General features: G+C 45.9%; 1 protein-coding gene across 1 annotated transcript in view; it reads left to right on the forward strand.

Moving 5' to 3' along the window:
- Positions 1-14619, forward strand: part of LOC8033748 (Golgi-associated PDZ and coiled-coil motif-containing protein) — a 38182-nt gene that overhangs the window by 19482 nt on the left and 4081 nt on the right. Inside the window, exons 2-7 of the mRNA XM_029984147.4 lie at positions 640-804; positions 3120-3295; positions 5490-5760; positions 7118-7282; positions 11717-11802; positions 14305-14562. Coding sequence (XP_029840007.3) covers positions 640-804; positions 3120-3295; positions 5490-5760; positions 7118-7282; positions 11717-11802; positions 14305-14562 — 1121 coding nt within the window. The remainder of the gene's footprint in view (positions 1-639; positions 805-3119; positions 3296-5489; positions 5761-7117; positions 7283-11716; positions 11803-14304; positions 14563-14619) is intronic.

The raw sequence follows: 14619 nt of genomic DNA on the forward strand, positions 1-14619 counted from the left end.
TCTCTCAGTCGTACTCGGTCGCAAGAGTGTGAACGGGCCTTGAGGTCCAGCGATCTCGGAGCGCACACTAGTTGCATACAAACGCTGTCATCATCATCATCCCACAGGGGTTCGATTTCAGTTTTGCCCGCAAATTCCGAAACATGCCTGTCCTAAGCAGGTAAAAAAACATTTTTTCTTAGGTTTACTAGTGTTTTTTTTATATATACATTTTTTTTTTAAATAGTCTGCGCAACGTGCAGTCACCAATCACTCTGCTCGGGGAAGCTTTAATATAATCTCAGGCTCGAGCTTGCACGAAACCTCATCGGAAGTGCCAAGGGTTCGGCAAGCTGGTCTACCATCCAAATGCATGTGTTTTACGCAGTCTGTTGAGTAAGAGGCCTGTATACATGGTGGCTCGGCTGGATTTTGTTGCGTCTTTTTAGCGATTTCTTTAGTCTACATCTTGCAGGATATGAAACAATGACTTCATGTTGTCTCGCATCCTCCTATCGCCCATGTATTTCGTTTGCTTTTATTATAGGACACTTTGTCTTTTTTTTAAGCTTGTTTTCGGTAGTTTTCCGAGTTTTCGCTGATTTCTGGACGACGGAAGTGTGCCCACCGCAATGACGTGGCTGCGGACCTCTCCCCCAGAACGAGATGTCCGAGCTGAAGACGGACCTGTACGAGGCGCAGTCGACGAGCGCTGTGCTGAATAAGGAGCTTCAGCACCTGGTGCTGCAGCTGCATTCAGCCCAGCTGCAGGTGTCTGCCCAGATGGGACACGCAGGGGACTCCTCGGCCATCAAGCAGAGGCTGGTAAGCGCCTGTGCAGACACTCAAGTCACCGCCTCACGCTTCTCAGTTATTCAAAATGCCTTAAAGACCTTTTCATCTCTTTAGTTGCCTGGCTGGCGGATAGAGGACGCTGACGCACTCTCCGCCTTTAGCTTGCTTCAATTAGTTTGGTTTCGATTTCACCGTGTACTCGGACGTGTTGCTGTTTTATGCCGTTTTAGCTTAATTGTATCGTACAAATGTGTCCCTCGTAGCACACAACCGATGAAACAGTGATACTAAACTACTTTCTAGCTAAAAAAAAAAAAAAAAAAAAAGACTCAGTTTATGCACGAAGAGAATTACCATTGTCTACAGTCGTACCCGCTTGCAATAATTTCCAGCAAAATAAACAAATAAAAAAACTAATACATGAATGATGCATCGTAAAGATGCATGTCCACAATCTGATTAACAGTGTATTGAGTTGTGAAGAACTGGTTCTGATCACTGTATGGTTCTTGTGGACTCCAACTTCTTGTGAATTGTGCAGACTGGAAAAGACATCTATAAATGCACAGAATGTAAAAGAAAGTGATATGTGTAGTCTTGTTTTCTTCGAATGAGTTAAGTACTCGAGAAATATTTAGATAGTCCAGTAGGAAATGTCTTTAACTGTTGGTTCTGTTACAGCACTCATTAACAGCATTTTACAATATTGGCCTTAGTAAACAGTAAATTATTTGTTTTATGAACATTTGCTTACATCGTTCTAAAGATGCGAAATAAGTGACAGGCCCGTCAAATGAAGTGTGACATTTTTGTTCCGTAAGACTTGGAAAATTAAGTAAAGGGTGCAAGAGAAGTGTGGCCTTCCGTGAACCTGTGTAGACAGATCTTTATTTGTCTTAACAGATGCATTTTGTGGAATTCGGCATTGCCAGCATCTAAAAGCAAAAATTTCTTGACTAATTGACAAGACAATCCTGCGATTGGGTAATTTTTCCGCCAATGGCTTCTTTTCGGCATTATACTCCAGACCCCTGCACTCAAGCTATCTGCGACAGTATCTTACCTGGGCAGCCCCAACCTTTGTGCTGAAATAAATAATTAAATTGAACTGGTTATCTTAAGAAAATAATTAAGGCAGTTAAAGGAATTCAGCCATATGGGACCGAGCACAGTATGTTATTTATTGAAATTATTGAAATTTATAAATGAACCAATCAAGCTAATGTTAGTATCGAAACAATGGTTAAGAATGTCGAACACATGTAGATGTGACACTATGAACAAACAAATCGCCGGATGTTGACGTATTGTTATTCCTAACATGACTTTTTTTTTTCGACAGTGAAAATGCATTTTATATTTCTGTTAACTGTGTTTTCCACGAGTTCCTCCGTATAATCTAAAGCAGCTGTTTTTGATCTGTTATTAATACAAAGAATGATGGTTTCAGGAAACACGCATATTGGCCCCTTACCCTGACTATAACCGTAGGCGAATTTCGACATTCTCAATATCATGAATCTTGGAAAGCGTGGGTTTCGGGAATATTTCGTGGGTACAAAATTTTGCGATTGGGAATGGTATGTCCTGTATTTTTTACCACGAAGTAACGTGTTCGCGTGATTAATTTTTTCCGATATTTTCCAAATCGCAAAGTTTGCCAAAATTGGGGTTTTTTGAAACTTGAGTCCTTTACAGTACCTTGCACCCTTTATTGTGAATGTTCTGCCACTATTAATAAGCAAGTTGTCATAAGTAATTGGCCTTTTCTAAGACAGCCCTTGGGCTGTCTTAGAATCATCTACATACTCAATGTGCATGAGCGCTTACGCTGATTCCTGTGCCTCCTCTAGCCTCTTCACACATATCCGGTACGCTGACGATGAATATATGTCAAGAAGTGTTAAACAGTTAACTGCAGAATTTGTACAGATACTGATGTAACGTAGTAAATAGAAATATCGGGCGACACTTTACAGAGCAAGAGAAGGAACACGGTGAGGTGCGACGAAAACCACGAATGCAACATGTCCGCAAAGGCGCGTAGGGGAGAGCAGAGCGACGATTTGAAGCAACCTACTAATGGCGGCCGCATCACATGATTCCAAGATGGCAGCACACATGCGACTAAGGGTGAAAAGGTCTATAGTTTTTCATACACTTAACACATTAGTGTGACTGCCCTTGAGGTGCAGCTTCCGGACAGATCACTCGGTTTTCCACGTCATGGCACCCGCGCAATTTGCTATGGAAACTGCTGCGCTGCGCCCGTTTTCTTTGCTCGCATGTCCCCTGCTTAAGTCGACGGTTGGGGCCTGATGCGTTCCATCGTTTCCCGTTCCCAGGAGCAAGAGATGAATGTGTACCGGCTGAACCTCGGCCGCGAGATGCAGCTGGAGGCGGAGGTGTCACAGCTGCGGAAGGAGAACGAGGCCCTGCGCAAGGACGTGGTGTCTCTGCACAGCGAGGTGTTCGGGGCCAAGCTTGCCGCAAAGTATCTCGACAAGGAACTGGCCGGAAGGTGGGTGTGGGCACTGGGCTTAAGATAGTGCCGGGCTGGATCGAGGATACGAAACCCGATTTTTTTGGCCCCCATAAATTAACTATGCGTCGCAGGAAGCGGAAAGCTCGGTGGAAATGTGACGCTTGCGGTGGTGATGAAATGCGAAAGTTTGAGTGTGTGACGTTACCTGGATCAAGAAATACAAAAGAAAAACAAACTTTCTATGTTGGCCCACATCCACCTAAGCGTAATGTTCATCAAACCAAGATTTGAGATTGTGGGTGCCTCTAGCATTCATTTCAGTTAAAAAACGAATCAGCAACAAAGAAAATAGTATTGTCTTTCATACTGACAAGTTTTTTTCACTAAAATAAATGCTACAGACACCCACAATCCCAAATCTCGGCTTGATGAACATTAGGCTTAGGTGGACGTCGGTTCATAGAGAAATTTTGTTCTTCTTCTGTATCTTTTGACCCATTTAATGTCATGTGCGCAAACTTCAGAATTTCATCGCCACCGCTGGCATCACATTCTCACGGAGTTTCAGCTTTCTGTGATGCATAGTCTATTTATGCGAGCCGAAAAACTGGGTTTTATTTTCTCGATCCAGCCTGGTACATCTGTTCAGCTATGCTATTGTCAGCTTCATTGTTTAGTTTTGTCTCGCTCTTTTGCTTCCTTTTCGCAATGCCGAGAATTATTATTCTCCGCGTATATAGAAGAAATTTTGGTTGAAAGAACAGCCGTTGTGAAATGCTGCCAAAATTTGCAATGGTCACTGGCATTAAATGTATGCTGTGCTCCATTTTGCGGTGCTCTTTTGGCGGTCCGAAGACTGCCCGCTCTTCGCTTTTTTTTACCTATTTTCACATACTTTCTTTGCTTCGTTTCCTTTTGTGCACCACGCTGAAGGCGTCATGCTGTTTGTGGGCACGTATCAAATAAATAAATAAATAAATAAGTGAGAAAATGCAGCGACTCCATGCACCATCCTTCGCAGCGCTCCGTACCGACGGTTGGCACATCAAAATAAATTTGCCACGAGGTTTATATTTCTTGTCAATCCTTCAGTGACATATATGCTGGTTTATCAGTCCAGTTTTGTTACTCCGACCGTGCGCGCAACCTGCGCAAAGGTGCGACTTGTTCTGGTTTGTCCACAGATACACCACGACAGTATTAGCTAGCACTGGAAGTAGCACTGTATTAGTGAGTCAGCCAGTGATGTGATTGCCAAGCTAAACTGTGCTCAAGTGCTTACCCTGCTATATCCTGCTACATTTTACCAAAAAGTGATAAATTTGTGCCAAAACTTAATTTCTCTTTTATAATACCGAAAATATAATAGCTCAGGTCTCGCTGCCTGGCTGGACCGTTACTATATGCTTGTGTGAGTTTTCAGAACTTTTGATTGTCGTCTCAAATAGCATACTATTCGATCGCATTCGGTATCACAACTGACAGTACTTGGAAGTTCCGCAACAATTCTCATGTTCATGGTCTGTTCCGGTGGGTTAGTTTGACTCGTTGAGTTCTCTTCTCACCGCACACTGGTGTACTGCAGAGAAGCGTCCACCACAAAGTAGGCATAGCGATTTTGTGTGCCTTGCTTTGCTGCAGAGTACCCGCATGCTAGGGGAAAGCACTCCTCCAAAGTGCGACATGACACAATTTCTGAATTTCACGTCACCTATGAACGAATTCAGTTTCTCTGCTAGATTTAGCGGGAAAATTGATGTCACGTGACCTGAATGCCATTTCGATTCCCTGCTAAATTTAGCGGGGAATTGAATTGGCGTTGAGGTCACGTGACCTCAATTTTCCCGCTAAGTTTAGCGCGGTTACGCCGACGCCGCTCAGCCAGGAAATGGGCGCCTAAGAGCTGAGCTTTAAAATTAAAGTGTGTGGTCATGCTCCAGAAGTTCTTTTTGCTGCTCCAAAATGACTCTGACCAATTACATCACTGTACAGCACTGCATCAGTGCTGTTGTTTTGTTTTGCTTGTTTGTTTGGTGTTGTCCAGTGAAAAGGCAAATAGCCGGGAGAGGTGTGGGAATTCTTTATGAAGCAAGTCGCTATCAGTGCTGTTCTTAGTGCTGATTTAGCACTTCAATGTATATGTGACCCAGCCTTCCTAGGAAAGCACAATGTAAACAATACAATGGTGCATCCTATAGGCAGGAAAATTCACTCGTTTGTATGCTCCCAGGATCCAGCAAATCCAGCTGTTGGGGCGTGACCTGAACCCCAACGAGCATGACCGCCTCTGGAACCAGCTCGAATCAGAGATCCACCTGCACCGGCACAAGGCGGTGATCCGCGCCTGCAGGGGCCGCCCGGGGACGGGGGCTGGCGGAGGGCCGCCCCCCCAACTGAGGCAGCAGCAGCAGCAGTCGCTGCGCAGGCACCAGTGCGTGGGGGACGTGCGCACGGTCTGCCTCTCCAAGGGCAAGGACGAAGGCCTCGGCATCTCTATCACGGTGCGTCATAGTACCAAGAAGCTCTCCCCGTAAGGTTCTGGGGCAGTGGAAGCAGCTTAGTTTTGTCTAGTGATACCAAACTCCCAGGAAATTGTCCCTTTCCCCCACCACCATGGCAGGGGCAGGGGTAATGCAGAATGTGATGCAGCATCAAGCTGTACTTGTTACATTAAAAAAAAAGTTCTGCGCATTTTTAAGCGCTGCTTAAAGTATAGTTATTACGAAACTTTGTTGTCGAAAAGAGAAACTACAGTATGCTTTTGGCCTTGGAAACTTGTATGTCTCGATAATATGAGGTGAAGCTAACCTAGGATGCACCTACGTATATCCTAATTCAATGCATGAAGGGGGAAATTGATAACGTTCCGCAAGGAGTTGGATATTTCTTTACTACGGTTCTTGAGGTGAATACTAGTCTAGATGCGATTGCAGCGCCACCGCTTTTGACTTTGCGGCAACTTTGGCCCCGTAACTATGGGAGTGTGACATAACGAAACAGTGAAGGTGAAAAACTCCCGCCACGGTGCGTCTTCCTTGTGAACAACCCTATCCAAAAAGTGCACTAAGATATAAAAAAAAAAGAGTGTGCATGTTTGGCAGATACGCTAAAAGCCTAGAGGGTTTGCTCATTCAGTGCTTGCTAGGAGTGGAGCGCGTCGCTGGTGTCTGTGTTTGATCCCGTGACATGATCCCCGGGAGTAACTCGCATCCGCTCGGCAAGACCCGCAGCTGCCGCTCACGTCCAATCGTCGAGGAGACGAGCGCTGCATCAGCGTTTGGCTGGCACTCGCGTTTTCTGGTTTCGTCTCGTCACTGCAGCAAGGACCGTCAACGGTCAGATGTCAGTCATGTAACACATTCTGTATTAAAACGTTGGGTAGGACGTATATGTCACAAAATACATGTCACATGAATGCTAGCTGTGAAAGTGGAGATACTTGCAGTTTCGATGGAAGTTCTCTCACTTGTTCAAAAGGCTACCTTTCATCTTTATTACCAATTCCCAGCTATGACTTTGACGTAAAATGCTGTTAAACCATGCAAGTACCCAGTTTTGCATTGCAGGGTGCAAAGGACTTCCTGGAATTAGGACTCACCAGGGGCCAATTGTAATTTTTTCATTTGAATGAAAATGCAGACACTGTTTTTCTAAAAGGAACTCACACTTGAAAATTGATAAATTGACCGAGGAAGGCCAGACAGTCACCTCTCTGGAAAATAAAGTTAGAAAAGGATTAGTTTCGCACATAATAGAGTCGCACCGTCGGAAGTTTGTCACGACGACACACTGGCATCGGAAAACCTCAGCTGGGTTTAAGAAGGACTGAACCTTTGATTGATGCCAATTCTTCTGCAGGGTGGACTGGAGCATGGTGTCCCAATCGTCATCTCGGAGGTGCTGCAAGACATGCCAGCCTGGAGGAGTGGAAAACTCTTTGTTGGCGACGCCATCTTGTCTGCCAATGGTGTTGATCTCAGGGAAGCCAAGCACAACGATGCGGTCAAGGTTCTTTCCAGCCTGGTGAGGAACGAAACTTGTCTGGAAGCGACACATTGTAGCTGGGCGGTGGCATTTAAATTCAGCCAGTGGGGTGCATACATATTTTTTCTTTTTATATGTTATGCCTAGGGTGTGTACTTTCCGGTGTTTATTTGTGAGAAAAATCGGCGGATGTTTTTCGGTGTTTATTTATTCCCAAAGCACCGATGTATTTCGGTGGAACGTCTCGCGACTAGGCTAAAATCGGTGATTATCGGTGGAAAAAAATGCGATGGATCACAGACAGAGAGTTCCAATTTTATTCACATATTTCATACACTTCTTCTCTGGGAAGAATTTATTTTCACACTTGGTTATTATAGTAGATGCAAGCATACTTCGAGAGGCTTGCATCCGTCATGGCAGCACGTTCCTTGCGGTTCAGAACCCGCAATTATGAAAACGCACGCTCCTGTACGACACGGACGTTGGCAGTGTCTTCCAGGAACCACGGCAGCCTCTGAATACATGGCTTGCACCGACATCACTTGACCAGACACAATGGGGAAAGCGCACGTGAGAGCCTACCCTTTACTGCGTTAACTTTTCCACAAAAGGGGGCCATGGTAGACACAATAGGGGAAAGGCATGTGAGAGCTTAGCTTCCAATGCGTTCACTAGACGCTTTTGACCGCCAGAAAGGAGGGCAGACTGACGCCACGTGCAAGGCATGTATAAACACTGGAAGAATGCAGGATCCACGAGATAACACGTTTGACGAACCTCTACGAGGAAAGGGTTTTGCTAGGTCGGAAACATGCAACAGCCGGTGTTTTTCGGTTTTAACCAGGGTGAAAATATCCAAACACCGTTTTTTTTTCGGTTTTAACCGATTTTATATTTTTGTCACCGACGGATGTTTATCGGTGTTTTTCGGTTAAAACCGTAAAATACACACCCTAGTTATGCCGTGTACTTTACAGAAAACATTGTTTTTTTATTTGAAAGTTCAAACATGTTTAGTTTTTAAAGAAATAAAATCCTAAAGGAGCGGATAAGAACGGTGGGGTTTCGGCGATTGTCGTCGATGACATGTTTGATTTGCGCTCAATCAAAAACTGTTAGCAACAGACTGGCCATATTTTTTTAGGGTAATAAATTTGTAATCTGGTCAAACAAGCTTTTAAATAATGCTTACCTGTAGACTAGAATTTCGTAAGAAGTCCCAAACACGCCTCTGTGGACAAGCTTGCCCAAAACTTCTGATGGTTTTCCGAGTAGAATTTGTGGAGTATCAGATTCAGAATGGTGCTATGTAGTATGGATGTCACTGCCTTTCAAACTATAATAAATTATCGAAGATACATTTTCAAATTTGTAGAAGTTCAGCATGCTTAAAAAAAAGGCCATTTTAATTATTTTTTTCTCACCTCACATTTTTTTAATGTCATTCTTTTAGCCAACACATTAAGTAATATTTGTTTAGTATAGGAGGGCCAAGGTTCTAATTACGCTATACAACGTCAACTGCAACTGCCGGCGGCGGGTTTTCGACACTTGTCGTCTGTGCCAAGTTTTATTAAGTGTCAAGCCACTATTAGAGGTATATGGCCCATAATTAAAAGGGAGGTTCAAAGTTTCTGAAACAGATAGAAGCTAGATTTGAAAGTTTGAAACTTGTTGCGCCCCTGAACGAACAAGATTTGGAAGTTTGAAGTTTAACGAATTTCCGAGCGTTATAGACTTGAAAGCTCAAAGGAATTTGTTGAACCCTCTTGTTTGATCTTTAACCCTTTAATGCCTGAATTATCAAGGGCGCCCCAGAAAAAATTCTTAGGAAACATTTTGGCTTCGTTTAGTCCGTGTAATCGAATTCAATACATGTTTCGCGCAGAAAAACACTCTTGGGCGAAATTTTTGGTATGTCGCGAATTCGCGACAATGGGCACTTAAGCCGGAAATATTATATGCGGTAGTCGCAAGTAAAAAGTTTATTTCTTGAGTAATTTCGAGTGCCAGAAAACTCCTCAAAAGCATAGGAAAATGTTCGGTTTTCAAGAGACACTGCAACACTTCTCTTACAGCGTCCTAAGGTTGGTGAAAATCAAGAAAGCAGTTGACATTCTTGTTTTGACAAAGGTGCACTTGGCATTTCGTGCACATGACAACTGTCTGGCCTTTGCATCCAGGTCGCTTGCACCTCTGGCGCACGCTGTCTACAGCTGGCCAGTGGGCTGTGTTGTCCGTGCGGATGCTCGCTACTGGCACGGGCTTCATCGGGCCTCTCTTCTTCTTCGTCTCCAGCTGAGTTTCCAGTGATGTTGACGGCCGTCCTCTTCGCTTTGGGGTGGTGTCCTTGCCCTGCTTCAGCAGACGTGTGGCAATATAAAACTTGAACTTCAGGAGGTCGAGTTGCCGTCGGGCTGGAATGGCTAGTGAGTCGCAGTCGCGCCTGTAAAGCAGCCACGACACGACAATCACCATGTCGATGAAATGAAAAAAAATCTTGAGGTAAAATTTCTTGGACCTGATGTGTATTCTGTAGAAGGCAATCAGGGCATCATTTTGGTCCACACCACCCATGTGCTTGTTATATGTACGCACCGAGCTTGGGCAGCGACTTGTACAATCCGTTTTTGCATGCGTTCCCACCTGTCAACAGATGCCACTGGCTGAACGCCTGCAAAGGTGCTTGCTGTTGTCACGGCGCGGTTGTCATACCACCTGACAATTATGATTTTTTGGCCATCAATGACCGTCTCAAATTCTTCGAAGGTGCCTCGGCCTTTCTTTTTGAGATCCGCATCGCTTGGCAAAGGACAGCCTTGAAGACGGTTTGCACGCGCAGTTCCAAGGCAGTGAACATCCTTCTTGGCCAGGGCAGTGAAAAGGTTGAGATGTGAACCAGTTGTCACAATATAGATGATGATTCAGGCCAGGCTGAATCAACTTGCACAGCTTGAGAACCACGTTACCAGACGCACCCAAGTCTGGTTCGCCAGGAACAGCGTCGATCTTCCCAGTGTAAATGTCAAAGGAGTGTACGATTCCTTGCGAATCGCAGAGCAGAAATATCTTATAACCCCATTTGTGTGGTTTGCTGGGAATATATTGTTTGGGGCTTGAGCGGCCCTTAAACGGCACCATTTGATCGTCCACGCACAGAGCTTGGTTTTTTGGAATAGCTTCAAACTTCGGGAGGAGAGAATCAAGGAGTGGCCGAACCTTGAAGAGACGATCCTTTCGCAGGTCATTGGGTGAGGGCATCTCATCGTTGTTGTTGAAATGTAAATTTGATTTAATCGCTTCCCAGCGGTCACGGGACATTGTGTCAGTAATGGTAGGTATTCTGCTCTCAGCAGCCCAGTACAGGCGGGTTCGTGGGAGGCTACAGAAGGACATGAATGTGACTGTGCCCAGGAACTGCTCCAGCTCTGCACGAGTCAAACCCAGTGGTTTGTTAGGATTTTTCTGGATGGCAAAGAGGTTACTCTGCTCCACGATGTATTCGAAAAGCGCATCATCAAAGAACTCCTTGAAATATTCTATCGGGGTTCGAACGCTCTCACTTTGAGGCAAAGAACCATTCCACGATGGAATCTGGTGCTCTTCTTGACAATTGGTTTTTGCCCACTTAACAGATTGTTTGTTAGTTGTGATGCGCGCAGCCCGCGCAGTCACTGTGCCACACTCGTCATCTTCGTCGCTACTAGATTCTGACGCCATTAGGGAAACACCTTGCGTGGGTGGGTTGTAGTCTGGATAGTCTTCATCACTGTCACTAAGACAACTGTCGTCACTTTTATCCTCAGGTGGAAGGCGCGTCCGAAGCGTTTTCTGTCCATAGAAGGCGCCAGGATTCATTATCTGCCATCAATCAAGAAGAGAATTCGTCAAATGAATAATCACCGCTTATTGTATCATGACACTATCACTGGATCAAATGCCGAATGTCGCGAATTCGCGACAGACCATGTAATTGGCCATCATAGAAAAAGAAACACGTGTCGTGAACTCACAATATGCTGTGGGTAATCTCTAGGATGTAAGCGAAGAAAAGCAATTTGTTTTAGACCTGAACTCACCTTTGTTTTCCAGAAAAGATCGAAGAAATAAGGTCCGTAGCACGTGTTCTGCTTCTTTGGTAAAGCGGCGGACGAATCTGGTTATAACTTTATACCACTGCCGCTAGATGGCGCTACGCGTCCGTGGCGAAAAACTGGGTTTGTGGCGAATACGCGACAACCGGCATTTGGGCGTGCCAACACTTCGCTGCGGCACTGGGAGCGTTCTGCCGGTATGTGTCGAATTAGCGACAACCGGCAGTAAAGGGTTAAAGCCAAAGTTCAAATAAAGTGTTTGCTTTTTTTTTTTTTTTTTTTTGTCTTTTTTTGTCTTTTTTAATTGTGGATGAATGGTGGCTGTGCTCCTTTTGGTATGCATCACGAGAGTCTAGTTTTTTTCTTGGGATTCCAGGAAGGAGACATCACGCTGGAAGTGTTCTATGTCTCCCCCGAGGACGACAGTGATGAGGAGGCACAGGACAACAACCAGTCTCTGAGGTGAGTACCTCTCGAGAAGCCCGTGCGATTTGCGCGACTCTACCGGTGGCCAGGAGAAAGAGCGGCCTTTGGAACTCGAATGTTGCCACGACTCAAAAGGGTTCAGTTGAAGGTCGCTTCTACGGTACTTCTTTCAGACGAGGTCTCTTTGTTTTGAATGGGATGGCTCGCAGATTAGCAGTGCACTGAAAACCATTTTTAACCGAAACAGGCGAGTTCACCTCCAAGGGAAGCTGAAGAAGTTCCTAAAAGTAATGAGCTGGGCATGAACTCTTGTAACCCCCTGAATTCGAGCATGATGACTAACTATTTGCCCCCAAAATATTACCGAGCGAAATACGACAGCCTCACGCCACTGGCCGTAGTGTCAGAAAGTGACTTCTGACTGCCCAGCAAATGGCCACTTCACGCTCAGGCAGCAGTGCTTGCAGGCGTGGGACACCATACTCCGCTTCATTTCGCGGTGAACTGCAGGGGACGCTATGCACCATCGAAGCCAGCCCAGTGCGGCTTGACTGTCACACGACCCTTGGGTGTGACGCTCCCACACGAGGGTCATGACACGTTCGCAGCACTGAATCGGCTGGGATGGCTTCTGCTATGGTCCCTCGTAAGGTGAAGCAGACTATAGTCGAACCCGGATATATTGAATTCAAAGGGGATCGTAAAATAGTTTGATATGTCGATAATTCAATGTACAAAGTTACGTTAGTTATGATAACTTAAAGACCTACGTGCTATCTCGGTTTTCTGCAGAGAAGATAATCCTCTTTGCGCTCCCTTCTCCTGAACTGCAAGGGGAGCCAAGTTGGGGCAAGGTAAAAAGTGGAGAGGATATGGGAAAGGAGGAGGCAGGCAAAAGTGGAAAGCGCCAAGTGTTGAAATCTTGCGCATCTCTGCCAATACTGAAGGTTGTGACAGACGGGGGTTTACCAAATGGAGCATCCAAGAAGTGCTAGATACAGTAGAACCTTGTTAACGCGTTTAACTGCGGGCACCTCCGTTTGCGCATGCACCTCGTTGCATCTACATGCGCGCATGGTTGCGACTCGACAGCGTGGGTAACGTCACATGAAAGTAATGAAAAAATGAAAGAGAGAGCGGAAAGACTGGGATGTGTTAAGAAAACCTTTCTTTTTCCATTCAAAAAAGGACAACAGAAGAAAACTGGGGTGAAATCAAGCAGCAAAAGAATGAAACTGAATAACGAAAAGAAAAACGTCCACACACAGCGTGCTGCGATTGTCAGCGGTAGTTGCTGCATTGTCGAAAGGCATGTTGAAGAAGATTTGCCTTCAGCCATTGTGCTGTACAATGTTTGCAATGGGTTCTATGCTTTCAGTAGAATTAATGTAGGAGATGTGTGCTTTGGTGGAACGATTGTGCAAAACGTTGCATGTGTTGGAGAAGGACACAAAGACGTCCTTTTTTTTGCTGAAACATTTTTTTAGAATGGTTGTGACCGTGCCTGCGGTGGAAGAAGCAAAAATATGTGTGCAAGCTGTTCGTTAGGGGCGTGGAGAATACACGAGAATGGAACCTGGGCGGCGGCAGTGGGGAAACAAGGTAGCGAAGCGCGACCACCTGGTATTTTACAATGGTGGCTGCAAGAGAGAAAGGGAGGGAGGAAGGAAGGAGGGAAAGACGAAGGAGGAGGAGGAGGAGGAGGAGGAGGAGGAGGAGGAGGAGGAGGAGGAGGAGGAGGAGGAGGAAAAGGAGGAGGAGCAGAAGAGGAGGAAGAAGTCATCATCATCATCATCAACGATGCAAGAACAGCGGTGGCCTACAGGGGGGAAGGTACAGGGGGGAAGGGAGGGTGGAGTGAGGAGAGCCTTGCCATGTGTGAGGAATGACAAAGAGAGGGAGAGCAGTGCCTCCGCTGTAGAGTGGGGTTTGGCGTTCGTATTTGAGTATTTTTTGCCGGGAAGGGACACTAACAGCTGCTGCTGTAAAATGGCGAAAGGAAAGGGTAAACAAAGATAGACAAGGCGTTCAAAGCGCGATTGTGCAACCGTTGTCGACACACTTGACTAGCCAATTTTTTTTGGGGGGGGGGGGAAGGGGTGTTTAGGAGTTGAGGAGGTGTGTCGTTTTTCTCTTCCGCGGCTTTGCATCTTTTTCTGCCCGTGGCCAGAGTTGTTTATCCCTCAGCACATGCAAACTGCACGGCGACAGCAGTGTTCGGGGAAAGCCTCCCTACCAGGGGCTCGGTTCTATGTATCGAATGTCCCAGTTGGCGATTAAGACATATACCTATACTTTTACGTGAGATTTTCGAGAGAATGTTTTGACTGTTTGAAATGGACAATGTATTGAGGCACCTGGGTTTGATATAATTGGGCTCAACTGTATAGACCTGATGTCGTGCGTGAAAATGTGACATTCCTGTAGAAGTGAAGAGAGCAGCACCCGAATAACTTTGATCGGCACTCGGGGTGCTCGAGCGTCTCGAACCGATTGAGGTAAAGGAGAGCTAAGTTTCGAAATGCACCTGTGTCGCAGGTACCGCTTCTTCTATCCCGAGGACACGAGTGAGAACAGCACGGCTGCCAGTGACGAGGAAAATGGCTTCGCCAACCGGTCCCTTTCGCGATTTGCCACATCGCCGCATGCCACCCCCAGCCACGAAGCCACTCCAGCGTCAGCCGCCGCCGAGCCGGCCGTTGCCAAGCCGACAACTGACGCGAGGTCCGGTCCTAAACCACCGGCTCAAAATCAGCCGCCTGCAGAGGTCAACAAAGGTGGCATTAACGAGAACAAGTGAGTGCTTGCTCGTTTTTACTCACTCGAGACGTTTTGGGATGGGGGCGGGTAAGC

Source organism: Ixodes scapularis, unplaced genomic scaffold (genome assembly GCF_016920785.2).
Source record: "Ixodes scapularis isolate PalLabHiFi unplaced genomic scaffold, ASM1692078v2 PGA_scaffold2__306_contigs__length_199485367, whole genome shotgun sequence".
Taxonomy (NCBI): domain Eukaryota; kingdom Metazoa; phylum Arthropoda; class Arachnida; order Ixodida; family Ixodidae; genus Ixodes; species Ixodes scapularis.